Here is a 21,579-nt window from a genome sequence, read left to right as displayed (position 1 = left end):
ATAATACCCCACCACCCCTACATGCACATAATTAAAACTAAATCTTAAGAATAATGAAATGATGGGGCTGGAGAGATGGCTCAGTGGTTAAGAGCACTAGCTGTTCTTCCAGAGGACCCAGGTTCAAATCCCAGTACCCACATGGCGGCTCACAGCTATATTTCCAAGATCTGACAGTCTCACATAGACTTTCATTTGTAGGCAAAACACCTGTGTACATCAAATTAAAACTTAAAAATAATGAAATGAAGTAACCCACATAAAATGGAGTATTCTTAACTCGGCAGAACTTGAAAATGCCAGTGTCCAGTCCCCACGCCTGGCTTGTCCCTGTCGTGTCAGATTTCAGGGCAGTTTAACTCTTGTCCTTATGAAGTCCTGGGACAGGGTTGCTGAGAACACAGTGAGTGAGTGCACTGGACTGGGTGTGAAAGTGCGGGTGCCTGGCCTTGAGCAGTTACTGACATCGCATTCCTCGGGCGTTCGCTAAAAGTGTAGCTCAGAGGTTTTCCAGGTTGCTTGATTGTGCCCTTAAGATGACGCATTTGACCCTGAACTGTTAGAATTAATGTCGGGCTCCCTGTCCTGAGGTGAGGGATGAATGTGATGATGCTGTGCTGTGGTCGGTACACTTGAAAACTTTGTGTCACACTTCTGCCCATGTTCTATTTGAAATAATGCTACAATAATCTGTTCTTTTCTTTCATATTTTAGTAATTGTCAGCAAACTCGCCGACTGACAGTTCTTAGTAAATCATTACAAACAAAAGCTCTTTTCTTTTCTAACGGCAGTTGGCTCTCCCTATTGTCTTCATCTTCGAGTTAAATTCTATTCCTCGGAACCAAACAATCTCCGGGAGGAGCTGACCCGGTAAGCCTACACTAAGGTTGGGTCAGGGTTAAGACTTAGAAGGCCACTCCTGGGATTCCTCAGCCTAGCAATAAGGTCTCAGGTGAGTTTTTAATTCTAGAACAATATGTTTAAAATGCCAGATTCTAGTCAGGTAAAATAGCTCATGCCTATAATCTCAGCACTCAGGAAACTAAGGCAGGAGGATTACTGTGGATTCAAGGCCAGCCTGGGCCCCATAGTGAGTTTCAGGCTAGCCTGAGCTACAGTGTGAGATAGACCTTGTCTCAAAATATTAAAATAACTAAAATAAAGTGTATGATTCTTTTACAAACAAACAAACAAAAAAAAAAAAGACTTGATTTTCATGCATCCAGCAGATGTGACTGGTGAGTCAGTTCCTAGATTTTAAACAGAACTGGTAATGTTTTGATAAATTACAATCTTATACTTATTGACATCCACTATGATCTGTCTTTCGTTAGCAACTTCATGTAGGTTGGCTCCTGACTTTTTTACTTATAAGTGCCATTGAGTAATGATGATATTAGATCCTGATTTGAGTAATTCTGGTAAAGCTTCAGGTTGTATCCATTTCTTTATTTTACCCTGCCTCCGTATGGCATCCGAATTGCTTCTTGTATGCAGTCCTTGTTAGGGTGATGAGGCTGAGTTGTTAGAATACCTTTGGAAAGATTTCCTTTTGAATTCCCTGGCAGTGAGCTGATGTTAGCCTTACATTTCTCATATAAAAGTGAGTGTGTTGTCAAAGTTAGGATGGTCACAGGGCTCGTTTACATGTATAAAGTTAGGATGGGAGTAGCAGGAATCTTAAAAATTCTTATTAATAAAATCAAACCCGAGGCCAGTTATTGGGGTGAACACTGGAAGGTCAGAGAGACAGAACAAGCCACAGCTATCTCACCTCACCAGTTCCTCAGCTGGTCCTGTTTCCTAAGACTGGAAGCCTCTGAGTCCTCATCCAGAATGAATCCCAGCTGAACTGTGCTGTTCAAAGCCTGAATGCTTAACCAGCCACATGCTTAACCAGCCAAATGCTCAACCAGCCAAATGCTTCTAGTTTCTGGTCCTCACGCCTTATATACCTTTGTGCTTTCTACCATCACTCCCTAGGATTAAGGGCTCGCTTTCTGGGATTAAAGGCATGAGTCACCATGCCTGGCTGTTTCCAATGTGGCCTTGAACTCACAGAGATCCAGATGGATTTCTGCCTCTGGAATGCTAGGATTAAAGGCGTGTGCTATCACTGCCTAACTAGTGGCTTTTCTGTTCTCTGACCCCAGATAAGTTTATTAAGGTACACAATATTTTGGGGAACACAATACTACCACAGATGGGTCACAGGGCTCGTTTACATGTATAAAGTTAGGATGGGTCACAGGGCTCGTTTACATGTATAAAGTTAGGATGGGTCACAGGGCTCGTTTACATGTATAAAGTTAGGATGGTCACAGGGCTCCTTTACATGTATAAAGTCAGGATGGTCACAGGGCTCCTTTACATGTATAAAGTCAGGATGGTCACAGGGCTCCTTTACATGTATAAAGTTAGGATGGGTCACAGGGCTCCTTTACATGTATAAAGTTAGGATGGATCTTCTGACATTTTCTCTGCAGGTGCTCTGCTCCGCTATACTCTGGCCTGCTTTTCTCTCTCTCTTACCCTCAGCTGTGTTTCCTTCCACCTCTCAGAGCTCTTTTCTTGTATTGTTTTTCCCTTACATATTTTCTTGTGGTAAAATTCTGTAATTAAAAATGTTCTCTCAGGGTGTGGTTGTGTACACCTTTAATTCCAGCACTTGGGAGGCAGAGGCATGGGGCATCTTTGAATTCTGGCCATCCAATCTATATGGGTGAAATCCTGTCTTAAAAAGAAAAGGGTATTCCCAAGTTAAAATGATAGCATTTTTTTTATATAAAATTGTTCTATTTAGTTATTTTGTGTCTTTTATTTTCCTTAGGTATTTATTTGTTCTGCAGTTAAAACAAGATATTCTCAGTGGGAAGTGAGTATTAAATTATTCAGTACATAACTACAGAATTCTCGAGTAGTAGAAAAGTAACTTAGAGAATAAGTTCACTGCAAGGCTGGGGAGATAATAGCTCAGTAAGTAAAGGACCTGAATCTGCACCCCAGCACCCATGTCAAACCCAAGAGCATGGTGGCGTGTGTAACCCCATGCTGGGGCTCCCTGGCGAGCCACCGGAGCCAAAATAGTAAGGTGGGAAGGAGCAGAGGATGGTTCTGGACATGGCCCTCGGGCCTCCACATGCTCACACGCAGGCAAGTGTACTTACATAATATATATATACACACATAAGTCTAAAGTTGTGTAAAGCAAATTGTCAAGATGCAATATATATTATTGTTATTTATCTTAAAGATTATGAAATTGACTCAGCCAATTTGTATTTTGATCTCAGATTAGAGTGTCCTTTTGATACAGCCGTTCAGTTGGCAGCTTATAATCTGCAAGGTAAGTGGTTCCTGTGCTTAAGACTGGAGCATAATGCTTTTGTGTGATGCCTGTCTAAGGAATAAAATAACATCAGACAGCAGGATAGAGAAGACAGCACTTGTGTTTGTGTAAAATTGTGCCATGTCCAACTCTTGACATCTGCTTTGATTTAAAAGACTTTTTAAAAAAGTTACTGTTTTCACTGCCTTTCCTTCACAATTCTTTGCTCTTTTAATTCTCTTTTTTAAAATTTTTAAAAATTTATTTATTTATTTTTATGTTATGCATTGGTGGTTTTGCCTTCATGTCTGTGTGAGGGTGTCAGATCCCCTGAAACTAGAGTTACAGGCAGTGTGAGCTGCCGTGTGGGTGCTGGGAGTCAGACCCAGGTCCTCTGGAGAGCAGCCAGTGCTCCCGACTGACCAGCTCCTGCTCTCTTCCCATCGGTAGTGCTGTGAGGCAGTTTGCAGCCTGCCTGGTAACGGAACACATGTTCAGGGTGGACCCTGAGCTGGCTGTTTTCACAGAGAGACTGCAGCGGCATGAGAGTAACTTATCGTGGCTGTTCATGGCTTGAACTTCACTCTGAAAATGAGTTCAGGAGGAATCAGAGCACACTGAAACAAGAGCAGGCCAGTGCACAGTTAAAAGAGCCTGCTGGTCACTTTGAGGTGTTTTTTAATAAATGAGGTTACTGGGAAACTTACCCAAATACTTCTGTTTAAGTATTTTCTCCTTAAATACTAAATGTCTCCTAAAGTTGACATTTTAAAGGAAAACTATAATTCGAGCCTTTGTTCACCCATTGAAAGGAAACATTTTTCTGGAATATCTCTGTATACACTGTAATTAGAGTTGTATTTAATGATACTCAGGACTTTAGGTTTTTGCCTTCTTCGTGGTTGTACTTTTGTTCTAAGATCAGTAATATTTGTCACTTTGTAGATAACAAAACTAAATTTGCATGTTTTACAGTAAACCTAGTTCATTTGCTTTTTTTATATTTTTTTTCACTATTCTTATCTGTCTCCAAATTAAAACTTGTCTTCTATCTGCATAATGAAGGGGAGGCATTAGTTTGAAAATGCTGTCTGCATTGTTTGTCCCTCCTGCCAGCCAAAGTACTTGCTTTAAAATGGGGTTTGTATGGGACTGGGGGGATGACTTGAATGGTGAATGAGGGGTCTTGATCTGCAGTGAGTCAGGAGCAATGCAGAAGACACCTGACATCCTCTTCTGGCCTCTGCATGCACAGGCTGTTGCATGAGTCCTGAGTGGTCTTAATAAAAACCCTGAGCCAGATATTAGGGTGAAAGCTGAAAGATCCGAGAAGCAGAGTAGCCAGCCTCTCACCTCACCAACTCCTCAGTTTGAAAGACTGAGCTCCTGTCTCCTCCTGCCTTATATTTCTCTCTCCAGCCAGCCATATCACTTCCTGTCTCCACCTCCCTAGTGCTGGAATTAAGGGTGTGTGCCACCACTGCCTGACCTCTATGGCTAACTCCATGGCTGGGCTCTGTCCTCTGATCTTCAGGCAAACTTTATTTCTTAGATTATAAACAATATATCACCACAGCAGGCAGAAGTATGTGCCCTCAAACACTTAATTACACAAACACACACACACACAGATAGGATATATATATATATATATATATATATATATATATATATATATATACACACACATACATATATATGTATTTATATATACATATATGTGTGTGTGTGTATATATATATATTTTATTTTAACACATTTGACTCACTAGAGCTCAAAACATTAGTCTCAAGGGGATAGGAACTCCAACTGAGTGGTTACCATTATTCATTATGGTAAAATAATTTCTCCATGTATTTTTTTTTCAAAATTTTTTTTTAGTATTAATGATTTTGCATTCCAGACAAGTATTGTATCTTATAATATGATGCTATATACTATGCATCTTGGGTAGATTTTTATAGCTGACATCTGATTGTCTTAAGAATTATAAGGTCAAAGATGTATTTTTCCTGTGTGGAAATACAGGAATTTATTTTCAAAAGCTAAGTATTAGTATATGAATAAATGAGGAGAAAGGTGTAATTAAAAATATGCCACCAACAAATGTGATTTATGTTGTCTTACTCTTCTTCTATTGCTATGACAAAATATCATTACCAAGGCAGCTTATAAAGGAAGCATTTAATTTGGCACTCAGAGTTCCAGAAGATTAGAGTCCTTGACCATCATGGCAGGGAGCAGGACAACAGGCAGGCAGGCATGGCGTTGCAGCAGTAGTGGAGACCTCACATCTATTCCCCAAGTAGGAGGCAGAAAGAGGATAACTGGGAATGGCATGGGAGTTTCAGCCCTCAAAGCCCACCCCAGCTAACATACCTCCAAGAAGGCCACCGCCCAATCCTTTCCGCCAGCTTTGGCATTCAGATATATGAGCCCGTGGGAGCCCATTCTCATTGAAACCACTGCTGTTTGTATGCAGCCCAAGTCCTAGCTCTAGACCAGGCTTACTGAGGGATGGTCCAGGCCTCGTGAGTTGCTGGTAGCTTAAGAAAGAATTTTACTAATCCTCTTCATCTTTATTTGCAAAACATGTTTTTTAAAAAGGATTTTCTTACAGGTTTTCTCTGTGTAGCCCTGGCTGTCCTGGAACTCGCTCTGTAGACCAGGCTGGCCTCTAACTCACAGAGATCCACCTGCCTCTGCTTCCCGAGTGCTGGTTTAAGGTGTGCTCCACCACTGCCCATCTGGGATTTTCTTAGTATTATTAACACAGCCTAACTTTGTTAACTTGTATTTGTAGCTGAACTTGGCGACTATGATCTGGCTGAACACAGTCCTGAACTTGTCTCTGAGTTCAGGTTTGTGCCCATTCAGACTGAAGAGATGGAACTGGCTATTTTTGAGAAATGGAAGGAATACAGGTAACTCATAATTTGATCACATTTTTTAAAAATCACCACCGCCATTATTTTGTATTTATTTTCTTTTGTTTCTATTTTTCACTAAAAATCACTTTAGACTTATAATTACTCTATTTTAAATTTCAGAGGTCAGACACCAGCACAAGCTGAGACCAATTATCTGAATAAAGCCAAATGGCTAGAAATGTATGGAGTTGATATGCATGTGGTCAAGGTAAGCTCTGTTTTGTGGTGCCGTTATTAAAAACGTATTCCTGGGATTAGAGGGATGGCTCAGCAGTTAGGAGCAAGTGCTGTTCTTGTACAAGTCCTGAGGTTGGTTCCCAGCACCTGTGTCAAGGTACACAAATACCTATAACCATGTCTCCAGGGGATCCGGTGCCTCTCTTCTGGACCCAGCAGGTGTTTGTACTCAATGTGTCCATACACATAATTTAAAAATAATAAAAAATAAGTCCTTTTTAAAAAATTGATTCATTCTTTGCAATTTTTATTCTTCTTTTTTTTTTTTTTTTCCAAGACAGCATTTTTCTGTAACAGCCCTAGCTGTCCTGGAACTCGCTCTGTAGACCAGACTAACCTTGAACTCACAGTGATCCACCTGCCTCTGCCTCCACTGCCTGGCTCATTTGTGATTTTTAATTCAACTATGAATTTTGTAGTATGAAAGAAGGCATGGAGTTTGTATAAAATACCTCTGAGTATTTTTGATGTCTGATAGGTAGGGGAAGTGGTTGAGATTAGATATTGAAATTAGATATTGAAAGACTAGAATAAGCTGGGTGTGGTGGCTCACACCTTTGATCCCAGCACTGGAATGCAGAGGCAGGTGGATCTCACTGAGTTCAAGGCCAGCCTGGTCTACAGAGCAAGTTCTAGGACAGCCAGGGATGTGTAGAGAGAGACCCTGTCTCAAAAAACTGAAAACCACAACAAAACAAAAGACTCAAATCTATTGAAAAATTCATTATGAAAGACAGAAAACTAAAATTCTAGAAATGTACATGGATGCTTGTAAGATGTTGATTTTTAAGCTGAGAAACTATTTTTACTAGCGTTTAGGTCACTTTTTCTTATTATTTACTATTTTGTATCACTGAAGCTTACTATTGAGTAGACTTTGCTACAGAAATAGTTCTGGAAGCAAGATTAATACTTTGTAGCTTGAAGAGGATTATTTGCTGGAAACATCTTGAATATAAATATTAGCCTATATTACTATTTAATTGCAAAAAAGAACCAGTTGTGTGAAAACTTGAAATCTGTTTCTTGTGTACAAACATAATGCACTTTATATTCTCTTCTTAAACTAGGCTAGAGATGGGAATGACTATAGCTTGGGACTAACTCCCACCGGAGTCCTTGTTTTTGAAGGAGAAACCAAAATCGGCTTGTTTTTCTGGTAAGCAGTGTGAATATCAGAGGTACTCTGGTTTTTAATGAGCCAAGGCATTTATGCTGTTAATGAATGAAAATGTTTGGCAATTGAATCATGAGAAGTTTGCAGGTGAAGTTGTTTGCTCTTCTGGTATTTCTCTGCAGTCTCTCTCTCAGAGACAGAGAAGTTCAGAGTCCTCTAGCTCTGTGAACCAGTGGTGTCAAAAGTGTCAGTGTGTGTCTCAGTGTGCTTATCTTACGTTTGTGTACTTTTGAAATGTTCTTTCCACGGTGACCCCTCCATGTGGTTCTCACTGTTAGGATTTCCCAAGGCCGCCCTATCTGCAACAGAAAGAGGAGGGAGATGTTAGTGCTTCTGTTCCTCCTGCTGTCAAGCTTGACTCCTCCTCTTTCCCAGCTTCTGTTTCTGCACAGATTTCATGACCCTAAAGCGTAGAATTGGGCAACTGTTTGCATTATTACATTTTTGTTAGAATGAATGCAGCACATAGGCATATGTTACAGACAGGAGCTAAAGATGGCCCATGTGACACATGGCTCTTGTGGCATGCCAAGACTGTTGGCTTCAGCCTTCCTACCCAAACTCAAATTCACATCCAGGTGTTACTGATAAAAATAGAGTAGGAGACCCTAATCAGTAATGTTTTCTTTTATACCCTTTAAAAACACTTAATGACTTGTTGTTATATTTAATACCTGTGCTGTTTAGCCCTGAAAATTTTCTTTAGGGCTACAGAATTCATTGTGCCACATTAGGGGTGTGCAAAATACATGTATTTCTCGTTTCCTTCATATTTTTAATGTCTGACATATGGGCACCATCAGTTTGTTAGTTGGTTGCTTTTGAAGTATATGTTTGCCTTCCCTTTAGAGACTTTGACGGGCAGTGCAGGCTGCCTTAACCTTCTTACCTGTGTTTGGAGATAAGGAGACATCTTTGATATAGGAAAGGATGTTCCCCTAATATGCCTGTTGATCTTATATTATTACAGGCCCAAGATAACCAGATTGGATTTTAAGAAGAATAAACTAACTCTAGTGGTTGTGGAAGATGATGATCAGGTAGGAATTGTACTATATTACTTAATAATAGTAGTTGCTTGGTAAGAAATGGGGATGTACCTCATAGAACAAAAACTCAGCATATACTTTGAAGTAAGTTCCTCATTCAGGTCAGACCATCCTAAAAATGTACTTTTGTGCCATTAATCTTAAAGATAATATAAAAGCTTATCATCTGTTATTTCTTGTTGATCATGTATCTGTAGTGTACAAAGGTTACATTTAAGTGACTTGATTCCTTAATTCCTGATAAGAGTTAAAAGAACAAGCAGTTGCCTTTTATCGGAATGCTTTGGAGACAGGGACAGGTGGATCTCTTGGCCAGCCTGGTCTGTATAATGCTGGCCAGTGAGACCTTGTCTCAAAGAAACAAACAAAAAAATCCACCTGGTGATTATTTTTTACAATAAAATGTGATTTGAGTTTTTTTTGTCAATTTTTTAATATAATTTCAGTGTGGTTCCCATTTAAAAATTATTTTTATGTATTTATCTTAGCTTTTATCATATTCAGGCATATTTTCATGTTCCCATTCAGCTTTTAATTGACTTTTTGGTTGTACTTATAGATGTGATAAGCAGTAGGCAACAGTCAAGTTGTATCACTTTTTTTGAAGTTTTGCAGATATTAGATTTTTATAGATTCTTACTGTTTTAAGTTGGAGACCAGATAAGTAGTATATTGTATTGTAATAGTAACCTTCTTCCATTTCTCTGTAGTTATTGAGGATATATGTAGACCTGATTAAATATAGTAACTAGCCAAAAGAGTAAGACTATAGCTTAAGGTGAGGCCCTAGATGGCTATGCTTTTTAAAATTTTTTAATATGGGCATTAGACAGGTCACTTTTATAAAACCGTCTCTGAGTTTTTTGATCTTAGATAAGTGAAATGATAGTTTATCAGAAAATCGGTTAATGGGAAGCATTGCTTTTTAATCAGTGCACTTTTGATTATCTTTTCTTGTTACAACTAAACCTGTTCATTTATCAAACAGAAAAGGAATTTTTGTGGCTGATATAGTGTGATGGTTTTTACTTCATGGAATGAAAGAGAAACATTTATATTCTTGGGGGAGTTTGAGTGCAGCGGATTGCCTAGTGGAGAAGTTCTTTTAATAGTGTTGTTGATTAGTGGTAATATAGGATTACACGATCTTGGCAAGGCTGCAGAATAGACACTTAGCTCATGACATCATTTCATGCATAAAAATGATACATAACCGAAAAAAAACAGAATTGATATGAAAGAACTTTATGATACAATAAATGAATTTTTGATATGGTAATAGTTTTATGTGTGAGTTTTTAAAAAGAAATTTTGTATTTGAGACTTTCCTATCTGTGTGTGAGTGTTTTCATCAAATCCGCCCCTCCTTGCCTCCCCACTGGTTCTCCCATTCCTCCATTTTTTATTTGTTTTGATAGTATTTCAAACTGCTGTATCTGTTGTGTGAGGTAGTTTTCATTTGGGATGATTTTGATTTTATTCCCCCTGTTTACATTTCCCTAGATGTGTTTCATAAAACAAAAAACAGAAGATACAAAGATCCCGAGTTCTATTTTGTTGTTTTTTGACTGGTATTTTAGATTTGTATTTTGCTTAGTTCCTAGGAATTTACAGAACAGTTCAGTCTCTGTGATCCCCTTTGAGCCCCTGTTAGTTGATTCTGTGGGCTGTGTTCTTGTGGTATCCTTGACCCCTCTGGGTCCTACAACCCTTCCTCCTCCTCTTCCTCAGGATTCCCTGAGCTAATGTTTGGCTGTGGTCTCTGCATCTGTTTTCATCAGTTGCTGGATGAAGTGACTCTGATGATGATTATGTGAGGCTCCAGTCTACAATTAGAGCAGAATATCATTAGCAGAATAACATTAGGAATCTCTTTTTTCCCGCCAGTTCTGGTTTGATTCTGTCCTAGGTCTCTGGGCTGTCTAGCCTCTGGGTCCTAGCCCTTCAGGCAGTGTCATTTGTGGGCTCCCTCTCTGGCATGGGTCTCAAGTTGGATCGATCATTGGTTGGCCACTCCCACAAGTTCTGCACCGCTTTACCCCAGCACATCTTGTAGGCGGACAAATTGTAACTGGTCAAAGGTTTTGTGCCTGGGTTGGTCCCAATCCCTGCATTGGAAGTCTTCCCTGGTTACAGAAGATGTAACAGAAGATCATTACTAGGAGTCTTTGTTAGGGACTTCCTCGTAGATTTCAGGGTGTTTCCATTGCAGTAGGTTTCTACTCCCCGCCCCCCAAATGCTCCCCCCCCCCCCCCCGGTTCCAGTCATCTCTCCCAGTACTCTCTTCCTCCAACCCCTACCCCATCCCTCCTGTTACCATCCTGACCCGACCCGCCCCTGGTCCACCTGTGAAATCGATTCTATTTTGCCTTCCCAGGGAGATTCATGTCGTTGTCGTCGTCCCCCTTCCCCGCCCTCCCTCCCAGCCCTCCTTGTTACCTACCTAGGTCTGTGTATTGTAGCATGATTATCCTTTACTTTCCAGCTAATACCCACTTGTAGTGAGCACAAACCGTGTTTGTCTTTCTGGGTCACTGTCTGCTTTCTAGTCTTGTTCCTGAACCCCCCTTTTCTTCCCTCAGCCTTCTCAGTGCTGGCATTCCAAGCATATGGTACCACACTCACTACAGCTGAAAGAGTTGGGTTTTGTCTGGGGGTTTTTGTTTTGTTTTGTTTGGGGTTTTGTTTTTGTTTTTGTTTTATTTTCTGAGACAGAGGGTCTCTGTGTAGACAAGGCTGGCTTTGAACTCAGAGATTTGCCTTCCTCTGCCTCCCAAGTGCTTGGACCAAAGGTATATTGCTGCCACACCCATCATAGCACATGATTTTTTTTTAATGGCTTCTGGGCTTTTCATGAGTGTTGTATATGAAAGACCCCCAGCTGAGATCTTCCTCCGGGAGAGACCCCAAACCCAAGGAACACACCGAAACCACAGATCAGATGCAAAAGCAAGAGGGTTTATTTAGACCAGGTACCTGGGGCGAAGTCTCTCGGAGGACTTGCGCCCCTTTCCTAGGGCAAGGGGGACTTTTTATGGGATCCCAGGGGCAGAGGCGCGGTTACAGAAGCGAGAAGCATAGTTACAGGGTTCCTATTGGTTGTTTCAAAGAAGGCCAGGGTGAACTTGGGGTCGTATGTGTGTGGCTGATTTGGCCTTGCCCAGGCCAGCTGTTTATTCCTCAAGGCCAGGGGGCCAGCCATAAAATATCCTGATTTGACTCAACTGTCTTTCTCCCAAGGCTGCCGACCACAGTTATCTCTCTCAAGGCTGGATGGCTGGCCATAGTTATCTCTGTCAAGGCCGGGTGGCTGGCTACGGCTGTGAACTCCTGATTTTTTGATTCCTTTAGAATGGCGTTTCTTAGGCTAAGTTATGGGGGGGGGGGGCATTACATCGGCCCAACGCCCCATGTCCTCATAATGGAGTAGGGGTCTTTCATATATACTTGCCCATATGGAAGTGTGCATGGAGGTGAACGTGTGTATGTGTTGATGGGGCCAGATATTGGATACTGATTACTCTCCATGTATTGGATACTGATTACTCTCCACCCTAATGTTTTGGAACAGGGTCTCTACTGGACCTGAAACTCACCTACTGGACAAGACTAGGTGGCCAGCACCATACTTGCCCATCCCTAAACGGTTTCAGAGAGCAAATTAGATGCTTTTTTTATTTTTTAAGGTTTATTTTATTTTATTTATTTGGTTTTTTTCAAGACAGGGTTTCTCTGTGTAGTTTTGGTGTCTGTCCTGAAATTCACTCTGTAGCCCAGGCTGTCCTCGAACTCACAGATCCGCCTGACTCTGCCTCCCAATGCTGGGATTAAAGGCGTGCACCGTGTGCCACCACCACCACCTGGCGGTTTTTTTTATTTGTAATTATGTGTATAGGGTGTGGGTGGGTGGTTAGTGCAGATGACCTTGAAGACATGAGATCTTGTAGAGCTGGATTTATAGGCTGTTGTGAGCTGTCTGTGGGTGCCGGGAGCCAAATGTGTCCTGAAAGAGCTTTGCCTACTCTCAACCACCGAGCCATCTCTCTAGGACCTTTGTTATTACTTTTCTGCACTGTTTTATTTCAAGACAAAGTCTCACTCTGTAGTCCAGCTGGCCTGGCACTTACTGTGTATGCCATGCTGGCCTGGCACTTACTGTGTATGCCATGCTGGCCTGACCTGGTGGCATTCCTCCCGGTTGCTGGGATTATAGGCATTCACCACATCGTGTCTGCCTTTTGGTATTGGTATGGTTGTATTTGTATTGCCGAAATGGGAGACATGACTGACTTCATAAACAGCACTTTGTCTCTTCCAGGGTAAAGAACAAGAGCATACCTTTGTCTTTAGACTAGATCATCCAAAGGCCTGCAAACACTTATGGAAATGCGCCGTGGAGCACCATGCCTTCTTTCGTCTCCGAGGACCTGTCCAAAAGAGTGCTCATCGGTCAGGATTCATTCGCCTAGGATCGCGGTTTCGATACAGGTTAATTTCCCTAAGTTTGGACATCACCCCCTCTTGCTTACAGGCCAGAAAAGTTAAGCCAACACTAATTTTACTGAGGCAGAAATCAAGACAGAGAAATAAAGTATGTTGCCAAAGATATTTATTGGCCAAAATTTTTAAAGATGTAATATTATTGATAATAATTTCTTGAGTAGATGGGAAATAAGTCATATTATTGATTTATATATTGACACATTTTATATATAATAATCAAGCCACAATTTAAATTTATATAACAAAATTTATATAACAACACTCCATTCAGGTTGCTCTCATACAGAAAAATGTATGGGATATTAGTATGAATAATCCTTTGGTTCTCTATAAACCTAAAGACCAGTTGCTCTTACTGGCTCCTTTGTCATGAATTTGAAATGTTGCAGTTCATGTTATGTCTGCGTAGCTGGTCAGGGTGAGTCTGCAGCATGTCTGTGGACTCATTTAAAGAAGGGCTGAGAGGGCCCGGTATAGAGCACGGCAGTCACAGGGAACTTCCCGAGAATTCCTGTTCTACCCATGTCAGAATGCTGAGGTGTCCTTCTAAGAAGTACAAGAGCAGTTTGTAAACGTTTCTGGACAATCTTTGTGGAAATACAGAAAAAGTAACTGGAGTTAGGGCTGAGGACATAGCCCATTGGTAGAGTGCCTGCTGCCATGTATAAGGCCTGCAGTTAAATCCACAGGACCACAGAAGGAGAATTCACGAGAAATCTTGTTTTGGATTACACATTTTGCATTGATTCATGTGGTTAGGAAATTAGAGGTTGCTTCCCTGAGAGCTTGGGCATTCTCTCATGGTTTAATATGTTTGTAGGTGATACACATGCTTAGGAGAAATCCTCTATTATTAATGTTACATATTTTACCAAAGCCTGGGGAATTAAAAAAAAAAAAAATATTTGGGTGCTCGCTTCGGCAGCACATATACTAAAATTGGAACGATACAGAGAAGATTAGCATGGCCCCTGAACAAGGATGACACACAAATTCGTGAAGTGTTCCATATTTTAAAAAAAAAAAATTTGGTAAAGAGAAAAAGCAGAACTATGGGTAGTAGTTCCCTTCTGGATGCTTCTTCGCAGGATAATCTGAGTGCAGACATCTTACCCCTGTGCTGGTTGCCTTACATTGTCTTACCGTTGACTTGCCTCTTTTATTTTAGTGGAAAAACAGAATATCAGACCACAAAAACTAACAAAGCAAGAAGATCAACCTCCTTTGAAAGAAGGCCCAGTAAGCGATACTCCCGGCGGACCCTCCAAATGAAAGGTGACGTGCAGCCCTGTTCCAAAGGCCTGTCCTTCCTGCCCGTCTTCATGTGCTAGCACTCCTTGTTTGCTGGAGAGGAAGCCGCCTGTTCATTATGACGGCTTCTGTATCTAGCTGGGAGTAAACTTGATAGTAGCCCAGTTCAGATGACAAGAGCAGTGTTTTTGTTTGCACTTAGTTTTTCTTTTTAGTATGTCTGTACTAGAGCAGTTTTTTGGTTTTTTGAGACAGGGTTTCTCTGTGTAGCTTTCCTGGATCTCGCTCTGTAGACCAGGCTGGCCTCGAACTCACAGAGATCCGCCTGGCTCTGCGTCCCAAGTGCTGGGATTAAAGGTGTGCACCACCACCGCCCCAGCTTGAATGGTTTTTAATATTAGCATGTAATGAGTAAATTAAATTGATTATTTTGTAGGGGAGAGGGTGTGTGCATGCATGTGTGCATGTGTGCCATCTTATGAACCATGTGAAGGCCAGTGCTCTGGAACTGGAGTTAGAGACAGTTGTGAGCCACCATGTGGCTGCTGAGACTTGAACCAGGTCCTCTGCAAGAGCAGCAAATACTCTTAACCTCTGAGTCATCGTTCCAGCCCCAAAGAATTTTTCAGCAAAAATTATTCATATTAGGCTGATGAGATAAAGGCACTTTTTAAGGTGCTTGCTGCCCAGTGGGACTGACCTAAGTTCAGTCTCCAGGACCACATAGTAAAAGAAAACAGACTCCACAAAGTTATCTGCTGACCCCCACACATCCCACCCAGAGACACTCAGGAAAACAGTATAAAAATGAGTGAATGATACTGTTCCATATTGTAATTTACTGTTAGAAATTCTACTAAATCAAATTTAAATTTTTAATTATCGGTATCTGTCATGCATAGATATTTATAGATGTTTACAAATTCATAAATGTTATCTGCCACTTAAGATCCTTCACCTGTGTAAGGAAAGCATGGTTTCCATGAACAAAGTAAACTAAAGCTTGTGTTAGGTTCCAGACTTGAACTTCTAAAACACAGTTGGGTGGGCGTGTCTGCTGCCGGGTCAGTGTTGTACAAAACACGCCGCGGTCTGAGGGCGGCCGTGCTGCTGTTGCCTGGTTCTTCTGACTGGTCCATACTCACTCTGTGTGCTCATAGAGTCAAGTATATAGCTATAGATTCCAATAGTTCAGGGATGGCTCAGAGCCCTGTTACCTCGTCTTTTCAACTGTCACAATTCAGAGTCAGTTCCTTCATCCAGGAGGCTTATAAGAAGTTAGTTTAAAAGAACAGATGTGAACCAGCAGTTTGGCTCATGAGTCAAGTTGCTGGTCGCTATGCCTGATGACCTGCGTTTGATCCCCAGGACCCACATTGGTTTGAAAAGAGAGAATGGACTCCCATGAATTGTCCTTGCTCTTGTGCATGCTCTGTGGTACTGACATGCACACAACAATACATTTTTAATGGAACTTTTAAATGAATGATGTTGAGCTGGAGAGATGGCTCAGCAGTTAAGAGAGTGTACTGCCCTTGCAGAAGACCCAAGTTTGGTTCCAGCTCCCACATCAAGTGGCTCAAAGGACCCGTAACCCCAGCTCTCTTCTGAGCTCCAGGGGAACCTGTGGTCTTGTGCACATAGCCAGCCACACAGACACATTCAGGTCCACATAAACAAAAGTGAAAGCCCGGGAAAGAAAAGAATAGATGCCCACAGTGTTTTATTGAAAATCAGAAGTAGCTGCTGCTGGCCTTACTGGTCTGACCTGCAGCACAGCCTGTGTGTGTTTTCACAGTTAGTCATGGATTTACTTTGAATACTGCAGCAATTTGTCATGCGGGGTGGACTAATAAGATGTTATCTTTTCTCTTGTCAGCAAGCACAACAAAACCTGAAGATCTTGGGTGAGTAATGCCTTGCAATGTAGGAACTGAGACGATTTTCATAGTTGTGCAATTTATATAGCTGCTATAATTAGTTAAACAAATATTTGTTGAAAACCTTGCCAAATGTCAGGTTTTTCATAGGCATTGGGAGGAGAATAGGGAACAAAAAAACACCAATAAAAGTGACATTCAGAACAGTTAAGCTGCTTACAGGAGTAGAGTAGTAGGGTGGGAGTAGCTATGTTATATGGAGAATGGCAAAAGCAATTTGATTCTGGGATGAATTGCACTCAGTCATGGTATATGACTCTCACTTCCATGTTACTGGCTCTGGCTTGCTAGTATTTGTTGATCTCTGTGTCTATATTCATCAGAGGTGTCTGTCCGTGCGTTTCTTAGACTCCTTTTCCAGTTTTGGTATGAGAGCGATTCATCATCTCACAAAATAAGTTGGTAAATAGTCCTTCCTCTCCTGTTTTTTGAGAAGAGTTTGTAAGGAATTGATAGGAACTCTTTCTTAACACTGTGACAGTATTCATCAAAGTCATCTAACCTGGATTATCTCTAGTCTGATTTTTAAATTCTTAATTCAGTCACCTCTTGTAGACATATGTTTTAGGCTATCTTAATTCCTGGGAATGTAATTCATATTTTTCCAGTCTTTTTTCTATAAGATCAATTGTGTTATACCTGATTCCTTTCTCATTTTAACTGATTTCTTCCTTTTTTCTTAGTCCAGCTGAGTATTGGTCGGTTTGTTAGCCTTTCATTAATTCGTGCTCTAATACCTGTTTCTTCTTCTTACTTAAGATGTCGTTTGGTCTGGCTACTTCTGCCTGCCTTCCTTCTTGTTTTTTTGTCCCCCAGGACCTTATGTGTGCTAGATGGGCAGGTGCTCTCCCACAGAGCTACATCCTGGGATTGCTTCTTTGTCCTGCTTTCAGTTTGTGTCTGAGACAGTCTCACTTTGCAGCTCTGGCTGGCCTGGAACTCTGAGCTTGCCCACCAGGCCTAGCCTGTTTCTTAGTTGTTTGAAACAAGATCTTAAGAGGACCCACACTAGCCTTACACTTGGAGTCTTTCTGCTTTACCTTCAGAGTGCTGGGGTTTAGAAGGATGCACCAACACACCCAATTTCTTATTCTTTATGTTATCTTAGGGTGGGGTTAGGTCACTTGAGACTTTTGTTTATTTTTCATGTTTTTGAGATGGTCTCATCGGGCCAGGCTGATCTCAAGCTTGCTGTGTACCCTGACTAAATTTGAACTCCAGATCCTGGTGCTCCAGCCTTCCTACTGCTGGGATTGCTGGCCTGAACTAACCACATCTGCCATAAGCTTCCAGCTGTCAAGTTCCCCTTGAGCACATTTAATTGTATCCTGTAAATCTTGGTATGTTGGGTTTACATTTTTTGGTTCATCCCACATTGTTTTTTAATCCATGTTGGTTACTCAGGAATATATTGCCTAATTTCCCCATATGTGTGAATATCTTAAATTTTCTTTTTTTTTTTTTTTTTTTGGTTACAAAGTGTGTTGTATATTATTTTAGTTCCTTTAAATGTGTTAAGACTTGATCCTAGTGGCTCCATTCATTTTAATAGTATGTATTAGTGTCTCCCAGAATGCTTATTACACATGCCTTTAATCTCAGCACTTAGGAGGCAGACGCAGGCGGATTTGGATCTGAATGAGTCTGAGGCCAGCCTGGTCTACTTGAGTAAAACCTTGTCTCAAAAAAGACATAGTAATAATAACAACTGTCATTATTATCATTATTAAATCTTATATAATTTATAAATTATATTGTAATTCTATATGTGTTGTGAATTTTTATATATTATATAAATTTAATTATTGTAATAAAATCAGATTCAGAATATACATGCAAATATACCTTTGTGTGGGGTGGGGGTGGATAGGTCTGTCTGTCTGTCTGAATTAGAAATTCTTCAATCAAAAGAGGTTTGTTATTTTCAGATACTGAGTAGTCAACTATACTGTAAAAGAAATGTTTATTACATTTGTTTATTTATTTGGTGGGTCTAGTTGTAGCAGTGCATGTTTAGTGTGTAGTTGTGCATGTACCCCAGTACCCGTGTGGAGGGTAGAGGACAGCTTAGAAGAGCTGCACCTCATGGGTTCTAGGGATTGCACTCCTCATGACAGGTGTTGGTCTTGGCAGCAAGTGCCTTGACCTGCTAAGCCGTCTTTCCAGCCTCGGAATTTTCCTGTTCAGTTTTCTTCACTTAAAACTGTTGGAGCCTGCTTGTGATTAGTGACCCATTACAGAAACACGTGGCTGCTGGGAACAAGGACTCTTGATGCTGTTAAGACTAAAATGAGTAAGGAGTTGGGAGGAAGCGAGGGTTTCTACTGAAAACTTCAGATTAAAAAGTGCATTTTTGTGCCTTTCTTGGCTCTGTGCTTTGGATTTTTTGTTTTTGTTTTTCTTTTGAATTATTTAGAAACTGTTCTTACGAGGAAATTGACGAGGCATATTAGCTCTCTGTGTTTTTTTAAATGGTGTTTATTTAGTAGATCGTGTCTTGCTTTCTTGGAACAGACTAGGACATGACATTTCACCTTAAAGATATGCCACGAAAGTAGTAGAAATAAAGAAAATATTTAAGCAGTGATATGATGTTGAACAATTAAGGTTTTTATTTGCAAAGTTAAAGTCCTTTCTCTAAGATGTTCTGAAATACAAGTTTCTAATCAGAGCGTAGTGAGTATAAGCATGGTCTCTTTTCCGGAATTGGAGTCAGTTTTACTTCAGTGGGTAAACGTCTCTTCATTAGTGATGCTTCTGACTCTAGAAGACCACAGAAACAGGCTACTGATGGCCCTTTGGAGGGAGAAATGGTATAATTATAATCTCAAAGATTATAAAAGACTAAGTTGAGTGGCTCACAGCTCCAGATGATCTGAGTTGGCCTCCAAGGACACATACACTTACGTGTATGTGGTGTGTTTGTAATAGGCTTTCAGAAGTTAAATGGTGAGACAGCCCCCCCCCCCCCCCCCCCGGCCCTGAAGGTTACTAGGTACCTCTCTTTCTTTCATACAATCTCAGGACAACCTGAGTTTGGACTGGCATGCATGCCCTTCGCTCTTACCCTTGCCGTTCTGTTCGCATGGATGGTTTTGCTCCAGTGGACTGGAGAACAGTGCCTTTTTTTATAGGGTCTATTTGACCGAGAACATTTCTCGACCTTGTACTTTGCTGTTTCATAAAATATACCAGTTTGAATAACAGGTTTGTAAATTGCTGGTGTCAGTCTCTCCTTGTGAGCATGGACTAGAAGTACATGAAGAAAAGGTAGTGTTTTAAAGGATAGTTGATGTTCATAGTTACTAATGTGTTTTCTTTTTCTAAATGAAGAGGCCTTGGTATGCTGCACAGGCTAGCCCGACCACCTGAACTCAAGACACTCTCCTCCCTGAGCGTCCTTCTAACTGAGCGGTGGGACTGTAGGCATATGCTGTCCTACCTGGGTTAAGGCAGCGGAGAGCCAGGACAGAGGAAGGAAATTAAGCAGAGGCTATATATGAGTGAAAAGGGTCGGTTACTGCATGTGGCCCTTTACAAAGCCCTTCTCCAAGATGCTCCGAATAGAACATACACTTCTGATCAAGTTCACAAATCAAGTGCAAGGGAACCCAGCCAGCCAGAGCATGACAAGCATGGCTCTGGAGGGCCTTGCCCTGCTCCCCAGTTCCCCTGCCTTGCTAAAAGCTGCTACGTTACACTCCTGAAGCCAGCCACAGGGTCTGTTCCCTTATTTGGCTCCTTCCTCCCCCTGAGGCTGACTATCAAAGCATTGAAGTCCAGCAATCCAAAGCCCCCTTTGGCTGCCCTAATTAACATGCCCAATTAAAACTAAACACCTCATCCTAACACAGGGTTTCTTTCCCTTTCCCTTTCTGAACAGCCATTTTCATGTGTACCGCGTCTGTCTCCCCGGTATATAGAAGCAGCCCTATGTCCCCGCCAGGACAGACACCCCTTCCCCTCTCCTTTGTTCCTTTCCCTTCTTCCTTGTCCTCTAGCTCCTGTCTTTGTCTCTTATTCCCTGCACTTCGTCCCTCTGGGGCGAATAAATCTCCTTAGTGCTGGGAACTTGGTCTCACGGTGTCTTGTGCCGAATTCTGGTCCCTTCATCAAATGTCTTGAATTAACTTCAATTGTCTCTTCGTTAATGATGCTTTATTTGTTGATTTCTGTCTTTGTAGTATTAAACATCAAACCCAGGGCCTCCTGGATGCTAGACAAGCATTCTGCCAGTGAGCTACATACCAGCCCTACTTTTTAATTATTAAGAAGTTATGAAAAAAGTAATGTTTTTTACATTTCATATTATTCTAAACAGGAAGCTTTGATTTAGTTAATATGGCTTATTATGAGAGATATTTTTCTCAAGTTTAAATTGTTTGAATTTGTTGTTGTTACTGAAGTTATTCACAGATGAAAGAAATGTTTGAAAGTAACAAAGGAACCGTAGATTCATTGAGGCTAATTGCTGCTCCAAGGAGGCTTGGTGAGATTTAATGTGCGGACTAGGAGGTCACTTTCACCAGAATACTATAGTCTGGGAAGAGGGAGCTGGGAATCAGACTCGGGTCTCCTGGAAATTCAACACTTAAAAGTCAGTAATAAAAGAATAATTGAGATTCAGTGATTAAGCATGCTGGCTGTTCTCCAGAGAATTCGTTTGATTCCCAACTTCCTCATTGGACAACTCACAACTACCCAAGGGATCCAAGGCTTCTCTGGCCTCTTCAGGTACCCTCATACATGTGTGCACACATGGATACATACACACACACACACACACACACACACACACACACACACACAAATAGAAGTAGAATGAATTGTTTTTTAAGTGAGGGATGATGAGATAAGTCAGTGGATAAAGGTACCTGCCCCAGAGCCTGATGCCCTGAGTTCAGTCCTCAGGACCCATGTGGTGGAGGGGGAGAACCTCCGGCCAGTTGTCCTGACCTCCAAACAAAGTGAACGTTTAAACCTTCCTACCTTCATGTGATTTTGAATAAAGGATGTTCTGCAAAGGTGCGATGCTTGTGACAAAGCTTGAGTCCCATTACTGTCTTTCCTGTGCTAAGTAGAACAGTTCGCACGAATTATATAAAACTGAGTACTTCACAAACAGGCTGTAAGTGACATAGAATTATTAATTTAAAAAACTA

At 41.2% G+C, this 21,579-nt stretch overlaps 1 protein-coding gene and 1 non-coding gene across 14 annotated transcripts in view; both read left to right on the top strand.

Moving 5' to 3' along the window:
- Epb41l5 (erythrocyte membrane protein band 4.1 like 5) overlaps window positions 1-21,579 on the top strand; it is a 127,636-nt gene that overhangs the window by 27,258 nt on the left and 78,799 nt on the right. For all 13 annotated transcript variants that reach the window (XR_013043194.1, XR_013043195.1, XM_042257991.2 and 10 more), the window contains 10 exons: window positions 793-871; window positions 2,832-2,876; window positions 3,295-3,347; window positions 6,133-6,253; window positions 6,380-6,467; window positions 7,567-7,655; window positions 8,644-8,713; window positions 13,042-13,211; window positions 14,395-14,501; window positions 16,357-16,384. Coding sequence is in view for 11 of the 13 variants with exons in the window: in XM_042257991.2 (XP_042113925.1) it covers window positions 793-871; window positions 2,832-2,876; window positions 3,295-3,347; window positions 6,133-6,253; window positions 6,380-6,467; window positions 7,567-7,655; window positions 8,644-8,713; window positions 13,042-13,211; window positions 14,395-14,501; window positions 16,357-16,384 (850 nt within the window). In the remaining 2 variants the exon portion in view is untranslated. The remainder of the gene's footprint in view (window positions 1-792; window positions 872-2,831; window positions 2,877-3,294; window positions 3,348-6,132; window positions 6,254-6,379; window positions 6,468-7,566; window positions 7,656-8,643; window positions 8,714-13,041; window positions 13,212-14,394; window positions 14,502-16,356; window positions 16,385-21,579) is intronic.
- On the top strand, window positions 14,136-14,242 carry LOC121821475 (U6 spliceosomal RNA). The gene has a single exon (XR_006062296.1). It is a non-coding gene; the product is annotated as a U6 spliceosomal RNA (small nuclear RNA).

This window comes from Peromyscus maniculatus, chromosome 11 (assembly GCF_049852395.1).
Source record: "Peromyscus maniculatus bairdii isolate BWxNUB_F1_BW_parent chromosome 11, HU_Pman_BW_mat_3.1, whole genome shotgun sequence".
Lineage (NCBI taxonomy): Eukaryota > Metazoa > Chordata > Mammalia > Rodentia > Cricetidae > Peromyscus > Peromyscus maniculatus.
The sequence above is the reverse complement of the archived record's forward strand: the minus strand, read 5'-3'. Positions and strand labels throughout refer to the sequence as shown.